The 21,877-nt window shown below is 49.4% G+C and overlaps 2 protein-coding genes across 3 annotated transcripts; both read left to right on the top strand.

Moving 5' to 3' along the window:
• Positions 1–284: 284 nt before the first annotated feature.
• On the top strand, positions 285–5,605 carry Cd209 (CD209 molecule). The gene is made up of 6 exons (XM_070001867.1): positions 285–375; positions 1,264–1,353; positions 1,841–1,921; positions 2,299–2,450; positions 3,433–3,542; positions 4,174–5,605. Exons 1-6 carry the CDS (start codon positions 348–350, stop codon positions 4,322–4,324), a joined length of 612 nt encoding a protein of 203 aa, XP_069857968.1. The 5' UTR covers positions 285–347; the 3' UTR covers positions 4,325–5,605.
• Positions 5,606–13,793: 8,188 nt separating this feature from the next.
• Clec4g (C-type lectin domain family 4 member G) lies at positions 13,794–18,063 on the top strand. 2 transcript variants are annotated; one of them, XM_070001865.1, is made up of 9 exons: positions 13,794–13,869; positions 14,141–14,251; positions 14,991–15,044; positions 15,204–15,266; positions 15,848–15,952; positions 16,213–16,302; positions 16,482–16,630; positions 16,727–16,842; positions 17,311–18,063. In XM_070001865.1, exons 1-9 carry the CDS (start codon positions 13,815–13,817, stop codon positions 17,447–17,449), a joined length of 882 nt encoding a protein of 293 aa, XP_069857966.1. In that variant the 5' UTR covers positions 13,794–13,814; the 3' UTR covers positions 17,450–18,063. The 2 variants fall into 2 exon arrangements, with proteins under 2 accessions (XP_069857966.1, XP_069857965.1); XM_070001864.1 differs by having other exon boundaries at positions 13,796–13,869; positions 14,105–14,251.
• Positions 18,064–21,877: the final 3,814 nt, after the last annotated feature.

Genomic DNA, 21,877 nt, shown 5'->3' with positions numbered 1-21,877 from the left:
AGTCAAGGCAGAAGCCTGGGTTCAGCATAGATATTTCTGGAGACACTGGGAGATGTTGGGATGCGGGAGGAGTGGGCATAGCTACCCAACTCTCATCGCTGCTCAGTGCTAAAGAGCCAGCACCTGCCAACCCCTCTCTGGAATTCCTGGACCATGAGACCCCTTCGGAGGTGGGTCAGCTTTGCCTGCCCCATCCCCCCCCCCAGCCTCTTCCGGTGCTGGTACCCAGTTCCTTCTTTCTCTTCCTCCGTGAGAAGAAGAGATTCAGGGAGTTGGGAATAAAAGCTGTGATCTTCAGCAGCCGGTGACACCAAGGAACAGCAGTGACCTTGCATGACTCTGAAGAAATGAAGGAGCCACAGCTAGGCCCCCTGGGTGAGGCTAGCCTGGGACTTGGGGGGGGGGGCACTCTGGACTCTGGAGCCAGGAGTGGGGGAAAAGCTCAGGTCTTTGATGGATGCTTTCCACATTTAGATGAGGAGAAGCTGATCACCAATGGCAGCCAATATTCCTTGAGCAGCTCTGCCTGAGCAGGAGGACAGCTCCTTGGCAGCTACTTAGCTCTTGGGGGAGGGTGACAATCTGATCTCTGGATATCTGGGTGCTTGGAACTGAGTACTCAAATGCTGGACCTTTGGGTAGTAGAAGAGTGAAAGCTGAAGATCTGGACTCCTGAGGTTTTGTGTGTGTGTGTGTGCATGCGCGTGTGCACACACACATGCCAGTCCTGGGACTTGAACTCAAGGCATGAGTGCTATCCCTGAGCTTTTTGTGCTCAAGGCTGGTGCTCTATCACTTGAGCCACAGCTCCACTTCCAGCTTTTGGGTGGTTAATTGAAGATAAAAAGTCTCACAGGCCGGGCACTGGTGGCTCACGCCTGTAATCCTAGCTACTCAGGAAGCTGAGATCTGAAGATGGTGTTCAAAGCCAGCCAGGGCAGGAATGATCATGAGATTCCTATCTCCAATAAACTACCGGAAAAACAGAAGTGGCGCTGTAGCTCAAGTGGTAGAGTGCTGGCCTTGAGCTGAAGAGCTGAGGGACAGCACCCAAGCCCAGAGTTCAAGCCCCATGATCAACCAAAAAAAAAAAAAAAAAGTCTCACAGTTTTTCCTGCCTGTGCTGGCTTTGAACCATGATCCTCAGAGCTCAACCTCTCGAGTAGCTAGGGTGACAGGCAAGAGCCATGGGCTCCTGGCTTGGGAGGAGAATGCAGTGGTGGCCACGCTGTCACTGGACCCTGGCCTCTATGTGTCCCGCAGGGTGTCTAGGCCGCGGCCACACCCCTCTTGTGCTGAAGCTGCTCTTCTTCATCTTCTTCTCCGGGCTCCTGCTGGCCATTCTGATCCAAGGTGAGGAGAGGACAGAGGGCTGGGGATGTATGGCCTGGTGGGGCCAAGAGGGAGGTGAATCAGGAGCTGGGATCAAATCTATCAGAGGCTTCTGGGGGCTTCTGCGGGAAGGGAGGGGGGATTGGGAAGAGAGTGGGGGAGGAGAGGAGGGGGAGGGAGGGAAGAGCTGAGGAGCAAGGTTTCAGCCTAGTTTGGAGTCCAGATTTCTTCATCCTCAAATGCAATCACACAAAACCTTGGATCTCAGAAATGATGATCTGAGGGCTGGGAGAGGGGGGAGGAGGTGGAGCTGGAGGCCGGCAAACAGCAGGTGCTTTATGATCACAGTGGGGTTTGATTTTGTGGGTGTTTATTTATTTATTGGTCGGTCACGGGGTTTGAACTCTGGGCCTGGGCGCGGTCCCTTAGCTCTTCAGCTTAAGGCTAGCGCTCTACCACGTGAGCCGCCGCACCACTTCCTTTTTTTTTGATGGTGGTGGGACTCAAGTCTTCAAAGTCCCCAGCAATCAAGGACAGTCCAAGCAAGAGGAGATCTACCAGGAGATGATTCAACTGAAGGCTGGAGTGGGTGAGTAGCCAGACACTTGTGGAGCAGAGGGGGAGTCTCAAAGTTTGAGAGGGTCTCTCTTCCTTTATATAACCACCCCTCCTTGTGGAACCTCAGTTTCCCTCATCCGGGAAGTAGGAACTCAACATAACAGGTGGAGTGTGCCCAGGGCTCATGCATCTAGTAGGTGCACAACTAATCTTCTCCTTCAGCTCTGGATTTGCAAGGCCTTACTTGTCCCTATCTGCAGCCAGGGTTCTGAGGTTTTTCCAGGCTAAGGAGGGGGTCAGGACATGGAGTGGGGAATGGCGTCAAAGGAAGGCCCTAGAAAGCTGGGCAGACACAGAACAAAGCTGTCCATGTAGGAGTCCAGCCCTACCCTCCACTTCCTCCCCCAGACCGCCTGTGCCGGCCCTGCCCCTGGGACTGGACGTCCTTCCTGGGAAACTGTTACTTCTTCTCCAAGTCCACCCGGAACTGGACCGATTCTGTCATCGCTTGCAAAGAAACGGGGGCCCAACTGGTTGTCATCAAAAGTCATGAGGAGCAGGTAAACCAGGGCTCGTGGGGGGTGGGGGACCCCCATCTTCCTGTGGGGCCCTTTATCGGGTCACACTGGCTGTCTGTCCAGGCATGGCGTTCTGGATGAAAGGCTGCAGCCTACTGCAAGTAGAAAGAGAAGACAAAATGAATGGGGAAAAAGTCCCAATTCTGTTTCAGGGGGACCATTCCTGTTTTAATCTGAATGAATGCCCTGGGGGAATTTTTTTAAATGGGGGGATTGCCAGCTGAGCATCGGGGGTTCATGCCTTTCATCCTACCTGCTCAAGAGACTGAGATCTGAGGATTGTGGCTCAAAGCCAGCCCCAGGCGGGAAAATCCATGAGACTCTTATCTCCAGTGAACCAACAGAAAGTCAGCAGTGGAGCTATGGCTCAAGTGGTAGAGTGCTAGCCTTGAGTGAAAAAGCTCAAGGACAGCCCCTCCCAGGCCCTGAGTTCAAGTCCCAGGACCAGTACAAAAGAAAAAAAAGTAACACAAAGTAAAGTAAACCTTTTGCCAGTTACCTTGGTATAAATATTGAGAGGGTCTCTCTTCCTTTATATAACCACCCCTCCTTGTGGAACCTCAGGGCCAGCTTGGCCAAGCCTCCAAGGGGATTGTCATTCAATATACAGCTGGAGATCAGTGACAGTTGAGGCCATGGTTAATCCCCACTAAAGCCAAGGATGAGTAAATCTGAGTGTGCATGGGCAGATTAAACATACCATGTTGTTGATGTGGCTGTGTGTAAGGTGAAAAACCACACGTGTTCCAGGTACAAGTCAGGACACCTGTACACATGGGAGAGAGGGACCCAGACCTCCTAAAACACTCATGAAGATTTATGTTTTCCAACACTTTGAAGTCTTTAAGTCAGACTATAAGCAGAACTTCCTACGAAGAGACTGCGGGAGGAAGGGGGAAGGGGTGGGGGCAGAGGGAGGCCCAGCTGGTAAACTAGAATGGTAGTGCTCTCTCTCCCTTTCCAGAACTTCTTGCAACTGATCTCCAAGAATAAAGGCCACACGTGGATGGGGATGTCAGACCTGAACACAGAAGCCACATGGCGCTGGGTGGATGGTTCACCCCTGTTGCCTGCGTAAGTCTCGTGCGAATGTCTGACCGAGTCTGGTGGGATTTTGATACTCCGGTGGGATTTTGAGCTATGTTTGGGGGGGGGTCCCCCATTCCAACCCCCAGGCACCTCTGACAAAGTCGTGACCTTGTGAGAAAGTCTATTCCCCCAATGGTGCTGTGGCTCAACGTGGTAGAGCGCTAGCCTTGAGCAAAAAGAGCTCAGGGACAGCGCCCAGGCCCCATGAGTTCAAGCAAGGTCTCTATGTTCAGGTGAAGATAGGGTGGCAGAGGCCTAGACTGCCATGGTCAAAACTGCAGGAGTACCTGGGGTGAAAGGATCTGAAATAGAGCACATTAATAGGTAATCTTCCCCAAGATGGCATGTTGGCTGGGTATCAATGACTCACACCTATCATCCTAGCTGCTCAAGAGGTTGAGATCTAAGGATCCTGACTCGAAGCCAGCCTGGGCAGAAAAATCCATGAGACTTTATCTGCAGTTAGCCAGCAGAAAAGTTGGAAGTGGAGTTGTACCTCCAAGGAGTAGAGCGTCATCTTTGAGCACACAAGCTCAGGGACAGCGCTCAGGCCCTGAGTTAAGCTCCATGCGCGCATGCGCGGGCACAGTCCCTCTAAGGGTCTTGCTCTCTGCAGCTTCATGAAGTACTGGAACCCGCAGGAGCCCAACAACCTGGGGGAGGAAGACTGTGCGGAGTTTGACGGCAACGGGTGGAATGATGACAACTGTGACGTCAACAACTTCTGGATCTGTAAAAAACCAGCAGCGTCCTGCCCCAACCAATGATGGCGGCCGGCCCCTTGCAGGGAACTCTGACCCTGAGCTGCGCAACCCGCAAACAGTTTAAGACAGCACCCAGAATGCAGAGAGCTGCCGTGCAAGGGTTTAAAACAGACAGCTCTGGAGAGGGTGAAGAGACGGGGGTGCCACCCCACCCACCCCTTTCTTTGGGCTGGCAGCTATGCCAGGGACTTTGACAACTTAAGTTTGGGCTAAATATATGGACACAGTGTCTGGACTTTCCCTGGGCTGCAGTCTCTTGTCCTACAAGAATAAGGAAATGAGTGTCCCACAAACTCTGTTGTAGCTCTGGTTGTCATATTAATCTAGATGCTTTATGGGTTGCATGTATCCATGGTAACCTTCCCTGCGTCAACTCAACTAAATATGCTTGCTTGTGGGGATTCGGGGTCCCTGGTCCCTGCTGATTCTCATCTTTCCTCTCTCTCTCTCTCCCTCTCTCTCTCTCTCTCTCTCTCCCCCTCCTCCTCTCCCTCCCTCTCTTCTTCCCTCCCTCTCCCCCTCTCTCCCTGTCTTTTCTAATTTTCTTCCACCCAGTATCCCATTGCACTGCCTTGATTATGATCAGCCCATTCCTCTCCCACAATCCCTTGCAGCTTGGTCCTTCCAACCTCCCTGCAGGGTGGTGGCAGAAACATCTGTCATTTCCACCCATTCTTTAATCCCTCGCCATTTGTGTTGAGATCTGGACCCTGAACTCACAGTTCTGGACTCTTCCCTGCGAGACTCCTGGGCCCCCAAGGGGATGGACCACTGAGATCTTTTCCTCCTCTGCTTTCCAGGTTCCTTTTGGCCTACTGGTTGTAGGTCTTTGCAGGTCAGTGGAAGAGGTAGGGGTGGGATTCACACGTGCGCTGGGTATGTTCCATGAAACCAGCTCCACCCTCTTTGCTGGGACCAAAGGGTTTGCTTTCTTGTTGAAGTACCATCACCATCCAGCCCAAGTGGTATCCAACTAAATACAGCCCTTCCCCGCCCCCATGTACCCTACTCTAGAAGTCTCCGCCCAACACCTGTGTTACCTAGGTGACCAGCATACCTGGGGGAAGTCACCTCTCCTTTCTCTGAGGTCACATCCTGGACCTCCCTGGTCACCCCTCCGTCAGACCTTAGGAGGGTCCCAGACTCTGAGATCACATCAGCGTCATCCTCCCCGCCCCCTCCCACTTAACCCCAATCTGGCTAGGTGTCAGCCCCCTTCTGTGCGCACCTCCACCTCATGCAGGGCTGGCAGTTCAGAATAAACTTTTATTTTTTCTGCCTGAAGACCACATGGTAGTTTCCTAGATCTAATTAAAACCTAACACCTTCCACCCAGTCGACTTCCACCCACTTCCCTGCATACCTGTGCACAGGAGCTTTTTGGATTGTCCCTGGTGCATCCCCAAAGCTGCAAGTACCAAGTAACAGATCCTTCAGTCAATAACTATTGAAGGCGACACCAGTGGCTCACGCCTGCAATCCTAGCAACCCAGGAGGCTGAGATCTGAGGATCCTAGTTCAAAACCAGCCTGGGCAGGAAAGTCCATAAGACTTATCTCCAATTAGCTACCAGAAAACTGGAAGTGGCGCTGTGGCTCAAAGTGGTAGAGCACTAGCCTTAAGCAGAACAGCTCAGGGACGGTGCCCAGGTCCTGAGTTCAAGCCCCATTACAGAGAGAGACAGAGACAGAGAGACAGAGAGATGAGAGAGACAGAGACAGAGACAAAAGACAAAGAGACAGAGAGAAAGAGTAAAAAATATTCTGCCTTGGGAGCAGGAGCAGAAGTGGAAGGAGGAAAGTTGAACAAACGCAGTCATAGTATTCAGACACTATGTGGAAAATGAACTATGAAGCTTGCGGGCAGGGATGGAAGGGCAAATGGTGGGGGGCAGGGGGAAGCGAAGGAAGGGGTGGCATTGTCCAAGAAGAATCGTATGCATTACCTGGACTTGAGGAATTATAACCCCTCTGTACAACTCCTTAATAATAATAACATATTTTTAAAGTGTTCTACCAAGGACAACTCCTAAAAGAGCAGCTCTGTTAGGAGTTGGGGTTCAGAGGGTGGTAAACATCTGGGATGCTCTCTCTTGCTGTATCTATCACATTTGTCTGAGCTGTAAGACTTTAGAAATTAGTAAGTATAAGCAAAGTGATTGTGTGTGTGTGTGTGTGTGTGTGTATGCGCACGCGCGCGTGCACGCGCGCACGTTGGTACTGGGGCTTAAACTCAGGACCTGAGCTCTACGTTTTGACTCAATGCTGGTGTTCTCCCACTTTGAGCCACAGCTCCACTTCTGGTTTTCTGGTGATTAATTGGAGATAAGCATCTCATGGACTTTTCTGCTTCAGCTGACTTTGAACTGTGATCCTCAGATCTCAGCCTCCTGAGTAGCTAGGACTTGAAGGTGCAAGGCACCAATGCCTGGCACTTCATTTTACAAAAGTAAGACCTTTCCTATTTCATTTCTAAATAAAACATCCCTGTAGGTTCCTGGAAGTGATTGCTTATCAAACTAACAAAGCTTTCCTGCCTTCTTTGTGTCTAAGCATGTATTTTCTCCTGGATATCTTTTTGGCTTTCTTGTTGTTTTTGTTTTTTGTTTTTTTTTCAGTGAGAAATGAGTGTTGGCTAGATAGGTGTCTTCACTGTCATGTGAAGGAAACCAAAATAAGGCCAGGAAGGATATCGGCCCATGGGATATGATTAGAAAACTTCCAAATGTGCAAAGCAAGCTAATGCATTGTCTGTGAGTACACACACACACACACACACACACACACACACACACACGCGCGCGTATATTACTTTTGTATCGTAAACACCAACTTTGGAAGGGAAGTTGGGCCAGAGGGGCAGAGAAGGAAATAGAAAAATCAAACCACAGATAGAAGGGTGGGGATGCTACCACTTGTTAGGATATATATTTTTCAAAGAGGATCTGAAATATGTTACGATGTCAAAATTCCATAAAGCAGATGAGAAGACAGAGAAATTTCCTTTTCCTTTCTTTCAGTCTTATCTTTTGCATGCTTGGTTGTCTTTCTTTCTTTCTTTCCTTCTTTTCATTCTTTCCTTTCTTTCTTTTTTTTTCTTTAATAAGAAAAGTCAATGCTGAGCTGTACACTGGTGGCTCATGCCTCTAAGCCCAGCTACTCAGGAGGGTGAACCCTGAGGATCATGGTTCGAAGCCAAGCCAGGCAGGAAAGTTCCAGAGACTCATCTCCAGTTAACCACCAAAAGCCAGGAATGGAGCTCTGTCTCAAGTGATAGACTGCTAGCCTTGAGTACCAAAACTTAGGGACAGTGTCCAGGCCCTGAGTTCCAGGACTGGTGTAAATGTGTGTGTGTGCGCGCGCACAGACACACACACACACACACACACACACACACACACACACACACACACACACACAATCAAAGTTAATTCAAAAAACAAAAAAGTAGTTTGCTCTATGCGTTGAGCTGGGTTTTTTGGTCCTCCTGAGCCTCTGATTCCTTTTTGTTGGTGGTGTTGTGGTGGTGGTGGTCCTAGGGCTTGGGGCCTAGGCGCTGTCCCTGAGCTCTTTTCCTCCAGGGTAGCACTCTACCATTTTGCGCTACAGGTCTACTTCCAGTTTGGGTGGGGTGGTTCGTTGGAGCTAAGAGTCTCACGGACTTTTCTGCCCAGGCTGGCTTTGAACCCCGATCCTCAGATCTCAGCCCCCTGTGTAGCTAGGATTACTGGCAGGAGCCACCAGCTTCCAGTGACCCCCAGTTTCTAAAGGGAATATCAAGTTCAGGAGGTCATGACCTTAGAAGCCCTTTCTCCCATGAATTTCAAACCCCTGTTATGCATGGGGGGGGGGGGGGAGCGGTGTATGATCCAGCCTCAGCCGGCCAACACCTTCTGACTACCGCTTCTTGACAGGGTCTTGATTTCTACCAAGAGGCCTGTTGTTTCCCCACCGCAGTGCTCCCCTGTGCAGATCCTTTAATCCACTCATCTTCGTCAGGACCACACTGACTGCCTCCACGGGCCTCAACATTTTCAGGAAGCCCCTCCAGACCCTCCCGGCACACTCACTGCTGCACGGTTCCCAAGGACCACATTCATCCTCGGTTCTTCAAAGTCCTTCCTTATCATCCATGTGGAAGCTTCTCAAGCAAAGAAAAATAAGAACTGCTCTAACTAGTCACCAATGGTTCACACCTGTAATTCTAGCTACTCAGGAGGCTGAGATTTGAGGATTGTGGTTTGAAACCAGCCCAGTGGGGAAAGTCTCTTAGAGAGACTCTTATCTCCCATGAACCAGCAGAAAACCAGAAGTGGAGCTGTGGCTGTAAATGGTAGAGCACTATAGCTTTGAGCAAAAGAGCTCAGGGAGGGACTGGGAAGGTGGCTCAGTGGTAGAGTGCTTGTCTAGCATGCATGAGGCTCTGGGTTCAATTCCTCAGAAGCACATAAGCAGAAAATGCCAGAAGTGGCGCCGTGGCTCAAGTGGTAGAGTGCTAGCCTTGAGCTAAAGAGGTGAGGGATAGTATTCAGGCCAAGAGTTCAGGTCCCACTACCAACCAAAAAAAAAAAAAAAAAGAGTTCAGGGACAGCACCCAGATCCTGAGTGCAAGCCCCACAACCAACCAAAAAAAAAAAAAGAACTATCCTTTGGCCCAGTGTTACTACTGTTAGGCATTTACTGAAGGAATGTAAGTCAGGATACAATAAAAGCATCTACACTGTTCATAATATCTAAGCCATGAGAACAGCCCTCATACCCTACAACTGATGCATAGATCAAGAAATATGATATACACACACGCATACTTACACATATGTCACACACACACTCGTATGTATATATACGTGAAATATACATATATACATTTATACATATACATGTATAAATATACATATATACAAATATACACCTATACTATATATGTATATATGTGGGGGGTACACACACATACACATACAGTGGAATGTTATTTAGCCATCAAGAAGAATGAAATTATGTCATTTGCAGGGAAATAAATGGATCTAAAAAACATCATGTTGAGTGAAGTAAACAAGGCTCAGAAAGACAAAGGTGGTATGTTCTCATATGTATATGTCACACATAAAATATAAACATATGCTCTCTCCTCATATATATATGTATGTATATATATATGTATATATATATATGTATGTATATGTATATATATATATATATATAAAATCTGACTAATGATGAAACCTCTCTGAGCAATTTACAGGCACTTTTTAAAAAAAATGATAGGAAACTGAAGTATATCTTGTCTAGGCAGGGAAGGTCTAGCAGAAAGGGGTTGGGTGACTACAGAGAGAGGTGGGGGGGAGGAAGGATATTATGGTCTTAAAAACCTGTACATGCCAGGAGCTGGCGGCTCACGCCTGTAATCCTTGCTACTCAGGAGGTTGAGATCTGAGAATCGTGGTTCAAACCCAGCCTGGGCGGGAAAGTTGGTGAGACTCTCATCTCCAATTAACTACCAGAAAACTGGAAGTGGCGCTGTGGCTCAAGTGGTAGAGTGCTAGCCTTGAGCTGAAGAGCTGAGGGACAGTGCCCAGGCCCAGAGTTCAAGCCCCACACCTGACAAAAACAAAACAAAACCTCAACAACAACAAAAAACCCTGTACATGTGTGAAAATAGGACAAGGAAGCTTGCTGAGACTGATTTGGGAAGAGGGAAGAGGAGGAGGAGGAAGAGGAGGGAGAACAGCAGGGAGATGGCTTTGATCAAGAAGCAGTGTATGCTTAAAAGGGAACTTTCTTGTGAAACTAATTAAATATAGTTGGGGAACTAGTGTGTGTGTGTGTGTGTGTGTGTGTGTGTGTGTGTGTGTGTGTGTGTGTGTGTGTGTGTGTGTGTGTGTGTGTGTGTGTGTGTGTGTGTGTGTGTGTGTGTGTGTGTGTGTGTGTGTGTGTGTGTGTGTTTAAGCTTGGTCTCAGGGCCCAGGTACTCTCCTTGAGTTCTTTTTGCTAAAGGCTAGCACTCTACCACTTTGAGCCGCAGCAATACTTCTGGGTTTGTTTGTTTTTTAAGTGGTTAATGGGAGATAAGAGTCTTGGGACTTTCCTGCCAGGGCTGGCTTTCTTATTGTGATCCTCAGATCTCAGCCTCCTGAGTAGCTAGAATTACAGGTGTGAGCCACCAGACCCAGCCTGAATATAGTTAAAAATTAAAAAACAAAAAAAAATCTCTACCCATAATGACTCCAAGAAATGGGTTTCCCTTAACTGTCTTAGTTAGGGATAGAGGTCAGTGATCTGTGACCAGCCTGGGTCCTCTCGCTTCCACAAGCCACATGGAAAGTTCTGGACATGGGGAGGGGTGAGCTAATTTCCTGTTTCTTTGCCAACCTGGAGAGTCTATCATGGTTCCTCAAGACAATTTTAGCTCTAGGTACAAACAACAGAAACCCACTTTCCTTCCCCTTTGTCTTCGCTTAGGGGTGCCTGAGCCCCTTTCTTCTTTCAGTGTATGTATGTCAGTCCTGGGCTTGAACTGCGTGCCTAGCACTCTACCATGTGAGCCACAGCTCCATTTCTGGCTCTTTGGGTGGTTAATTGGAGAAAAAGAGTCTCGTAGATTTTCCTGCCTGGGCTGGCTTCAAACCATGATCCTCAGATCCTGAGCTTATTTTGCTCAAGGCTGATACTCTATCACTTGAGCCAAGCTCCACATTCAGCTTTTTTGTGTGCTGATTAATTGGAGATAAGATTCACAGAGTTTCCTGACTAGACTGACTTCAAATTACGATCTTTCTGATCTTGTCTTTTTTTGTGTTCTTAAGAGCCTGGTATATCTGCAGGTCTACCTCTTTCATAAGAGTTGGGAGAATGTTCTCCTACTTATTGTACATATTTTGATGTTGCTTCAGCTCATACCTCTTCTTCTATGCTTATTTTCTATATATTTGGTCTTGTCATGTGGATCTTCCATGTTCTAATCATACTTCTTCTTCTTCTTCTTCTTCTTCTTATTATTATTATTATTGTTATTATTGTTATTATTTTGTTGGTTGTGGGGCCTGAACTCTGGGCCTGGGCGCTGTCCCTCAGCTCTTCAACTCAAAGCTAGCTCTCTATCACTTGAGCCACAATTCCACTTCCAACTTCTTTCTACTTATGTGGTGCTGGGAAATCAAACCCAGGGCCTCATGCATGCAAGGCAAGCACTCTACCACTGAGCCACCTTCCCAGCCCCTACTTATTATTTTTAATTTATTGTTGTCTGCATGTTCTAATTCATTTTTACCTGTTGTTCATGCCATGATATTATGCCTTTTTGTGTGCTTGTCCTGGGGCTTGAACCCAGGGCTTGAGAGCTGTCCCTGAGCTTTTTGCTCGAGGCTAGCCTCTACCACTTTAGCCACAGCTCCACTTCCAGCTTTTTGGTGTTTGACTAGAGATGAATCCCATGGGGATGCATAAGAGGACCAAGGAAGAAAGAGAGTGAGAGAGAATCAGCCAGTGGGATAATGAAATGCTTGTATGATGACTCTCTGAGAAAGCTGAGAATATATTTGCTTTATATTTCCCCTCTTGCCCTGAAAATTAGATGTTCCATTCTGGGAGAGACATGAATGCCATTAAAAATAAGGTCTGAGGTGGTAGAGCGCTTGCCTTGCATGCCTGAGGCCCTGGGTTCGATTCCTCAGCACCACATAAGCAAAAAGAAAAAAGCCGGAAGTGGCACTGTGGCTCAAGTGGTAGAGCGCTAGCCTTGAGCTGAAGAGCTGAGGGACAGTGCCCAGGCCCAGAGTTCAGGCCCCATGACCAGACCCAAAAAAAGAAAAAAAAATAAGGTCTGAGGTAGAATGGTGAAGATTGAAAATAGCTATTAATATCTCATGAGGGAAAGAGCTGTATGTATTGTGAATTGACAAAAGGAGCAGGCTTTTGGGTTTTTTGTCAAGTGTGGGGCTTAAATTTGGGGCCTGGGTGCTGTCTCTGAGTTCTTTGCTCAAAGCTAATGCTCTACCACTTTCAGTCACAGCAACACATCCAGTTTTCTGGTGGTTAATTGGAGATAAGAGTCTCAAGAATTTTCCTACCCAGGCTGGCTTTGAGCCTCGATCCTCAGATCTCAGCCTCCTCTCAGGTGTGAGCCACTGGCACCCCGCTACAAGGTAAATTTATTTTGCTAATTGATTTGCTCTAATTTTCAGCGTCATTTCTGGCATATGATAGGTGTTCAATATTTTTTGTAGGAGAGACCACACAGACGTAGAGTACAGCTAATAGAAAGTCTTTATTACCAGCCTGGACTATACTGCCCAAAAAGTGGAGTGCCAAGCTTGACCTTGTGGCCTCTTTTAAAGCAGAAAACCCCACCTCCTCATTTGCTCAGGGATGGAAAGTCCCTAACAGTTCTTTCCTGCAGGTGCAAGTCAAGCGTGAAGTGACAGAAGCTAAAACAATGCTGTCAGCAAAGCATCAAGGGAGGGCCACAGGACCCACTGATTATCTCTATGATTGTTATCTAGAGACCATAAACGGAACAGTGGACAATGGCTACATATAACTTTAAATGTCAAACAACAAGGAAGTAGTCTTATGGGTCAGGATACAGTCTTTTCTTTAAGATGGAGTCACACAAGCAAAATGGAGTCACTGAAGCTAAGAGTAAACTCTAAGATGGTGAAGTTTGACAAACCCTATGACAGGATAAGGGTTTAGGTTTTAGGATTTTTGTGGAGTTTTTTTTTGGGGGGGTGGGGGAATGGGAGGTTGCTGTTGGTCGTGGGGCCTGAACTCTGGGCCTGGGCACTGTCCCTCAGCTCTTCAGCTCAAGGCTAGCGCTCTACCACTTGAGCCACAGCACCACTTCTGGCTTTTTTTTTCTGCTTATGTGGTGCTGAGGAATCAAACCCAGGGCCTCCTGCATACAAGGCAAGCCCTCTACCATTGAACCACCTTCCCAGCTCAAGGGTGTGTGTTTTATTTGTTGTTGTTTGGTCGACTCACACTCAATATCTGATTATTTGGTTCAATGGCTAGCGCTCATCACCTGAGCCACACCTCCAACACATTATTATTTTTTTTATTATGTCTCGTTATGTTGCCCAAGCTGACCTGCAACTTAGGCTCAAACTAGTCCCAGTTGCTGGGACTACAGATGCCCGCTATGGCACCTAGTTCATCCTCTGTGTGTGTGTGGGGGGGGGGGGGTGTTGATATGAGTCTGAGGGCAAGGTTTGGCATGCATGATCTCATGTCTTTATCATGGTGTCCCTTTGGGGAGACCTTATCATCCTCCCCTCTTCACAGAGGAGGAGAAAGCAGAAGTTTCTAGAAGCCATATACTACTTACAACCCCACCCAGCCATCCAGTAGTAGGCCAGCCCAGTCCAGCATTATGATTGCCCAATGAATGGGTTCCTGTCCTCAGGAATTAAAAGAGGAAATGGGAAGGAGGCGGAGGCTGGAGTGCCGGCAGGAACTACATTTATTCCTACCCAAAGCCAGGCAGTTGAACCACCATGGATACTGTTGGATATAGTAAGTGGTCCAGTGGGCCCGAAGAGGTCCCCATAGGTATGATCCGTAAAATTGTTTCATTCACCCCCTCTCTTTGGTCCCTCTTTCCTAGTGTCTTGGTTTTAATGGGGGAGGGGAGGGGAAGAGGCAGGGGACCCAGGATATGGGTGCAGGAAAACAACAACAACAACAAAACCACAGCCATAAGACCCAGTTAGTCCAAGAGCCAAAGAAAGCATCGGTTGAGGGCTGTGTACCGGTAGGTGAGTTGCTTAACTTCTCTGAACCTCAGTCCTGGAGGAGCCTGGAGACATCTATGTTCTACTAGGGCGCTGGGGACGCTGGGAAAACTTCAGACAAAGATCTTTCTTCCTGGCCCTGGCTCTCCTGGTGGCCACAGTCCTGTGGGCCTTCGTCCTGAGCATTCTGACGTCAAAGGGTGAGTGGTTTCTGGGTTTTTGTTGTTGTTGTTGTTCTGGTACTGGGTCTTAAATCAGGGTCTGAGGGCTGGGAAGGTGGCTTAGTGGTAGAGTGCTTGCCTCGCATGCATGAAGCCCTGGGTTCGATTCCTCAGTACCACATACACAGAAAAAAAGCCAGAAATGGTACTGTGGCTCAAGTGGTAGAGCGCTAGCCTTGAGCTGAAGAGCTGAGGGACAGTGCTCAGGCCCAGAGTTCAAGCCCCACGACTGACAAAAAAAAATCAATCAATCAATCAATCAGGGTCTGGGTGCTGTCCCTGAGCTTTTGTTGCTCCAGGTTTGTCACTCTACCGCTTGAGCCACAACTCCATTTGGAGATAAGAGTCTCATGAACTTTCCTGCTTGGGTTGGCTTTGAACCTGGGTCCTTAGATCTCAGCCTTCTGACTGGCTAGGGTGGCAGGCGTGAGCCACCAGTGCCAGGTGTGAATGACTTCTAAGTGAAGGCAGATTGTATCCCTTCCCTCTTGGGGAGGGGGGGGGACATAAACCTGCCACCTCCCTAGTGCCGGGGTCTGAATGTGAGTGTTACTACAGTGTGTACCCAGCCTTGTGTGCACATGATGTGCACCTGTGTGGGTGCATACCCCGGTGTGTTTCTCACATTGTGTTCTGCGTGTTTACCTGATCCTCGCAGGCCTGGGTGAGGTGGGTCCCCGGGTCGCCTGGCTGTGGCTTTAGCAGCCTCTCTCTGTAGCCTCTACAGAACGCACAGCGCTGCTGAGCCACCAGGACGTGCTGAGGATGAACGGTGAGTGCAGTGTGGTGTCACCTGGGTCCTGAGTGGGGGGGGGGGGAGTGGGGAATGGGAGACCTGGGATTCTGAGACAGGGCAGAAGTGTGTGTGGGGGGGGGAGTGTTCCCTGAGTCACCCCGGGTGACCTGACAGTCATGATGCTGTTTGCTCCAGTCTCAGAGCAGAGTGTGATGCTGGATGCCTTGAAGGAGGAAGTTGGAAACTGCAAGAACTGCTGTGAGGAGGGGGCGTGGCTGCTGGGGGCGTGGCCCAACTGGTGGGGGCGTGGTTCCAGCAATGGGGCGTGGTTTAAGCTGTTGTGGGTGTGGCTCAAGTGATAAGGCATGGCTTAGGTAGTGAGGGCGAGGCTCAAGTGAGGGTGTGGCTCAAGTGCTGGGGGTGTGGCTCAAGGGTGAGGGCGTGGCTTAGGTAGTGAGGGCCTGGATCCACTCCCTGGGATGTGTGGCAGCACCAATGGAACAAAACTTAATTGGTAGGGCGTGGCTCAAGTGTCCAGGCCAGGCTTAAGTGATGAGGGCGTGGCTCTGGTAGTCAGGTAATAGGGAGTGTGTCTTAAGTGTCAGGGCGAGTCTCCATTGATAGGAGTCAAATTCAGCGCTTGAGATCCTGCTGAGCAAACGGAAGGCCCTGAATTCAAACCCCAGTACCCTCATGAGGGGGCTTGGCCAATGGAGGCTCGTGGAGTGAGAGGGTGGGTCTCGGGATAGGCTGATTGGAAAAGTCTGGGGGGACTTGAGTGGGCTGTCTCAGAAGTCCAGCCCTGCTCCTCCCCTTCCCACTCCCACTGCGCTGTACAGGTTCGTGGACTGAGGCGGAGCTGCACACCGCCCTCTCCGAGCTCAGAGGGTTGCACGTGAAGCTGTTAGATCTGATGGGCAACGTGAATGAACTACAGGAGCACGGTGAGAGCCTGTTGTGCTGACCCTTATCCTGACCCTCATCTCTGACCTCTGATCCTCCCTACAACTCCTAACCCCCAAGGCAAGGCTACGTGAGTGGATAGACCCAGTCTCATTCACCTTCATTCTCCTGTCCCCAAGCCATTCTTGATCCTGACACCCACTGTGTACTGCTCACAGAAGTCTTGACTTTTCCTGATCCTAAGCAAAAACAAACAACACACACACACACACCAACAAACCTGATTTTTTTGATCCTGCAGTGGCCCAGGGCTTGGCTAAAGCAGACAGGGACCGTGAGGACATCCGCACCAAGTTGTTCCAGAAACTGGAAGCTGCCAAATGCCAGAACGGTGAGGAAGGCAGGGAAGAGGAGAAAACGGACCCTGGGGGGGAAGGAGGGCAAGGGGTTCTTCGGCCCACCAAACCACAGCCTGGTTACTATGGCTCAACACCCTGCATCATGAGATCCAGCACCCTCTCTGTCCCTGCTCAGAGAACACTCGAGCTCTCTGATCTTCTCTACCCACAGGCTCCTGCGATCAGTGTCCCACATCATGGCTAACTTTCCAGGGTTCTTGCTACTATTTCTCAGAGCAAAAGGCCACGTGGAAGGTGGCCCAAAACCACTGTGCAAGCCAGGGCGCGCACCTGGTGGTCATCAGGGACCTGGAAGAGCAGGTATGTGGAGAGGAGGGGTGGCAGAGGGAGGGTGGCATTGGGTGGGAGGGAAGTGCCAGCAGATCCCTGCCAGGTCAGATCTTTGCTCCTTTCCAGGACTTCCTGAATAAGCACACTCGTGGCCAGGGGTACTGGCTGGGCCTCAGGGCTGTGCGCCTCCAGGGCAAGATTCAGGGCTACAAGTGGTTGGATGGAGTCTCGCTCACCTTCAGGTGAGTGGAGAGACTGGGGGGGGGGGGAATGGGGGCAGATCACACACTGCAGCACACGTGCTTTTAAGTGTTAACTCAGAGACTTCCTAGCTCAGGTTAGATGTTTAGGGGTGTGAAGGGTAGACTCCAGGAAATAAGTCTTAGAAAGATATACACAGGTCCAAGCTCAAGTTAGGGTGTCTAGGACAGATCCAAGCAATAAAAAGGCTAGACTCTGGGGAGGAAGGAAAGAAGGAAGGAAGGAAGGAAGGAAGGAAGGAAGGAAGGAAGGAAGGAAGGAAGGAAGGAAGGGAAGGAGGGAAGAAGGGAGGGAGGGAGGAAAGGAGGGAGGGAGGGAGAGAGGGAGGGCAGCCAGGAAGGTTGGCTGGTCCCTTGGTCCATACCCAACAATAACACCCACCTTCCACCTCACCACTACCACACCCCTTCTTCCCCCCTCCCTCCACCTCCCCTCCCCAATCTCCACAGCCACTGGAACACAGGGGAACCCAATGACTCTCGCGGTCAGGAGGACTGTGTCATGATGCTGCCCTCGGGGCTGTGGAACGATGCGCCATGTAGCAGCGAGAAGGACAGCTGGATCTGCAAGAAGAGGGTTAACTGCTGACCCTGCCCAGTGTCCCAGAGCCACGCCCACTGCTGAGAGACACGCCCACCACCCGGAGCTGCTTCACTGTCTGGAGCCACGCCCACTATCCAGAGTCCTGCCCATTGTGCAGGGACATGCCCTGTGTCCAGAGCCACGTCCACCATGCAGGGCCACACCCCTGCCAAAACCATGCCTACTGCCGTAGATAGACTCGTGTACTTGGCAGATTTGGCTTGCACATTCGTGGAGTTCACTACCAAAGATTTGTGTGTGTGTAGTGGGCTTACACTCAGGGCCTGGGCGCTCTACCTGAGCTTTTTCATTAGAAGCTAATGTTCTAGCACTTGAGCCACAGCTTCACTTTCAAAGATCTGTTTTCTATCTATCACGGTGAAAAAGCCACTGGGCCCAGCTAAGCCCTGTCTAGTCCTGACTCCTGCATTAGCAATCTCTGCTCCAACTCGAAACTTTCCCTAAATTCCTACTTAGCCTAACTTCCACCAATTCCAAAAATCCCAGCTCCCAGGTTCTGGTCATCTGACCCCACCTCTCTTCCTAAACAATTAGGATGGAGCTGTTTGATTTTCCTCCATTCCCCACCCTTAAGGCTGGAAGCTGTCATCACAGCCAGAAGAGGCATTAATAAAATGCTTAAAACATGAATCTAGGCTCCCAGCTCTGGTAATCTGTTTGAAGCTTTTATCCCAGAGCTCCTTATAAGTGAGACCACCTAAAGTTGGCTGCATGATGCCCATACCCAGTGGGTGACCCTCCACCGGGCACTTTCCCAGTCTACACTGTTTATTTCTTCCCTGGCCACTGGTGCAGGGCTTGGCTCAGTTCTGGGGACACACGAAAAGGATCATAGCCAGTCCTTACTCTGGGGAATCTCTCTCATTCAGCCCCATTGCTGAGATTACAGGCATCTCAGTCAAGCAGGAGAAACTGCTCTGATTGGTCCCTTCAGCCTGAAATATATAGTTCCTTGGGTCATTAGAAAGGGCAGCCAGGAAACACATCCCAGGAAAGACAGATTTTTGAGGAATGACGGGAGATCCACAAGATGGCACCGGGGAATGGGGGGTGGAGAGTTGGTGGGGGCAGAGTTTGAGGAAATCCAGCAAGAAGCCAGCAAGACTGGATTTTGGAAATGAGGTCATATAGCAGAAATCACACAGAGGTTTAGCAGACAGCCAGGCTTTCACTACTTCACCCTGAACTTCCCCAAGTTTTCTGACTCTATCCCAGGGACCTGGGGGCTCTCTGAGACTTTCCAGGACACAGCTACAATAGAGAATGATAAGCCAGCATCTATTAGTTCTATGCAGAACTGAGCCTCCTTCTCTGCTTCCAACTGCCTGCCCACAGCAGCATGGAGCAGAAAAGCTTGTGTAACAATCAAGGTACAGAATGATACCGAATTTTCCTACTATTCCTTTAGACCCCCTACTGACCCACTTCACTGATAATCCATAAACTGATTTGACTTGTCTTTTTTAAAATTCCACATACACTGAACTGCATAGGGCATCTGACCTATTATGTCTGAATATTTTTAGCATCATGTTTTGTGTTGCTAATTTTCTGCTCTGTAGTCCCACTTTCACAGATGATGACGGGTATGCTCAGCCTGAGCCAAAGTTTGCTGTCAAATAGAATAAGGTCTTGGGTCACAATTCTCCAATAGTTGATGTGGTGGGTCACTGTCTTGTTTTCTATATACTGTTCTTGTTTTACATATATTCCAAGGAAATGGTATGGTTATTTTTCTGTCTATATTCTCGCTTAGCTTTTTCACTCAATACTGGTGCTTTACCACTTGAGCCACACCTCCACTTCCAGCTTTTTTGTATATCTTTGCTAGTTCTGGTGCTTGAGCTCAGGACCTGGGCACTGTCCCCGAGCTTTTTTTTTTTTAATTATTGTGAAAATACTGTACAGAGGGGTTACAATTTGTCCCTGAGCTTTTGTGCTCAAAGCAAGTACTCTAACCACTTGAGCCACAGCACCACTTCTGCCTTTTTTTTTGGTGGTTAATTGGAGATAAGAGTCTCACAGACTTTCCTGCCTGGGCTGGCTTTGAACCATGATCCTCAGATTTCAGCCTCCTGAATAGCTAGGGTTACAGGCATGAGCACCAGCTCCCGGCTCACACCAGGGATGATTTTGCCATTCTGGGGCTCACTTCCAGTCCAACAGAGAGAACAGGAGATGATGAGGATGGATACAGGTGGCATTTCACTGTGGCGAGTGAGAGAAGATGGAACATTCTGGGATGGCAAATTTCCCTTCCCTCCATTTCTGGCTTGGAGATTGGAGGGCCAGAAGACAAAACAGAGTGTGTCTTGGAGAGGCCAGAGGAGCTTGGTCTGGGGAGCAGAGTTGGAGGCCAGAAAGGCCATCTCCAAGTATCCCCCCAAACACCCCCCAGAGTGACCTCAGGGGCTGAATCAGCAAGTCATAGAGACCTCAGGGCCAAGTCAGGGTTTCCTGGATGCCATGACCTCATATCATCCTGCTTTCCAAGGAAATGGCCTTGAGATAGGGCATCCTGCCTTTCCAGCCTCCTAGCTCCCTCCTCCCGGCCCCAGGAAAGCCCCTCAGATCCCTAAAAACTTCTTCCCAGGAAGACTGAGGCCTGTGGGGAAGCAGTTGGGCCTCTCCAAGGTGGGAGTGGGACACATTCTCCTCCAGCCCCTTTCCCATTGGGCTCCTACCCTGTCCATCATGATGGCCCAGACTCTAGCCTCTCCTGGATTGCAGATGACTGGAATGGATGGGGTTTTTTGAGGACATGGAGAGAAAGCCCAGAGTGTGAAGCCTGTGTTGGCTACTGGCTTTGTGAGCTTGGGCCCTTGACTTTGCCTCTCTGGGCATCAGTTTTCACATCTTTCAAATAGGCATGAAAGTAACAGTACCAAGCTGGATACTGATGCTCACACCTGTAATCATAGTTACTCAGGAGCAGATCTTAGGATTGTGGTTCCAAGACAGCCTGGACAAGAAAGTCCATGAGTCTTACTGCCAATTAACCACCAAAAAGCTGGAAGTGCAGCTGTGGTTTGAGTGATAGAGCACCAGCCTTAAGTGATAAAGCTTAGAGACAGCACCCAGACCCTGAATTCAAGCCCCAATATGGGCATACACCCAAAAGAGTGTTGACTGTGGCTAGGCTCTGGGCCATGGGCTGGGGACATGGTGGTAACCCCACACTCCTGGAGCTCATGTCTTGGTAGAGGACAGGCAATGAATACACAATCAAACCAAATGTGTTCACACTTGAGGCCAAGACAGGATCATCCCTCAAACCCAGGAGATCCAAGTGTCTGTATAACACACAAGGACCCTATCTCAAAAAGGAGGAGGAGCAGGGGGTGGGGGTGGGGGTGGGAGGGTGGGGAACGGAAGGAAGGAAGGAAGGAAGGAAGGGAAGGAAGGAAAGGAAGAAAGAAAGAAAGAAAGAAAGAAAGAAAGGGAGAGAAGGAAAGAGTGAGTGAAGGAAGGAAAGAGGGAAGGAGGGAGGGAGAGAGGGACAGAGAAGGGGAGGAAGGGAAGGAAAGGAAAAGGACAGAAAAGAGAAGGGAAGGGACAGGAAGGTGCTTAGGGCACGGTAGAGCTCAGAGGTAGAGTACTTGCTTAGCATGCACAACACCACAAAAAAATAATAATAAAACAACCACAAAACCCCCTTTATGGGAGATTTATGCTTACTTATACATGAGGAAACGGAAGCCTAGAGAAGGTTAAAAAAATTACCCTTCAGGTAAAGGAGTACACAACCTTCCCTTATCCACACCTACCCGCAATGAAGCAGTGGCCAGGTATGTCCAGCAAGGGGCAGCATCCACATTGTCCTGGCTGACCCAGGAAGCTCTGGAATTGAACAGCCGGACTGAACTTGAAAAGTCACACAACCCGCAAAGGGCCAACAGCCCAGGTCCTTTGGAAGTGGGCTCTTGGCCTCCTGGCCAAGGGTGGGGTCTGGGTCCTGACATAGAAAGATGGCTCATGATCTGTGAGAGAGGATAAAAACCCAAACTCTGGGACTGGGAATGTAGCTTAGTGGTAGAGTGTTTTTGCCTAGCATGCATGAAACCCCAGGTTCGATACCTCAGTACCACACACACAGAGAGAGAGAGAGAGAGAGAGAGAGAGAGAGAGAGAGAGAGAGAGAGAGAGAGAGAGAGAGAGAGAGAGAGAGAGAGAAAGCCGGAAGTGGCGCTGTGGCTCAAGTTTGCCTTGAGCAAAATGAGCTCAGGGACAGTGCTCAGGTCCTGAGTTCAAGCTCCAGGACTGGCCCAAAACACCAAACTCTGGCTTCCTGGATCTTCCTAGAGTTTAGAATCCAGCATTTCTGGGGTGCCCAGTTCTGGGAAAGGTCACCATACAATATTGCATAATCTTGTATAACAAAATCCCAGAATCTCCTGGCCCAGCCCTAAGCTG

This window comes from Dipodomys merriami, unplaced genomic scaffold (genome assembly GCF_024711535.1).
Source record: "Dipodomys merriami isolate MVZ:Mamm:240054 unplaced genomic scaffold, mDipMer1.0.p SCAF_6, whole genome shotgun sequence".
In the NCBI taxonomy this organism is placed as follows: Eukaryota; Metazoa; Chordata; class Mammalia; order Rodentia; family Heteromyidae; genus Dipodomys; species Dipodomys merriami.
This window is presented reverse-complemented; position numbering and strand designations above follow the sequence as displayed.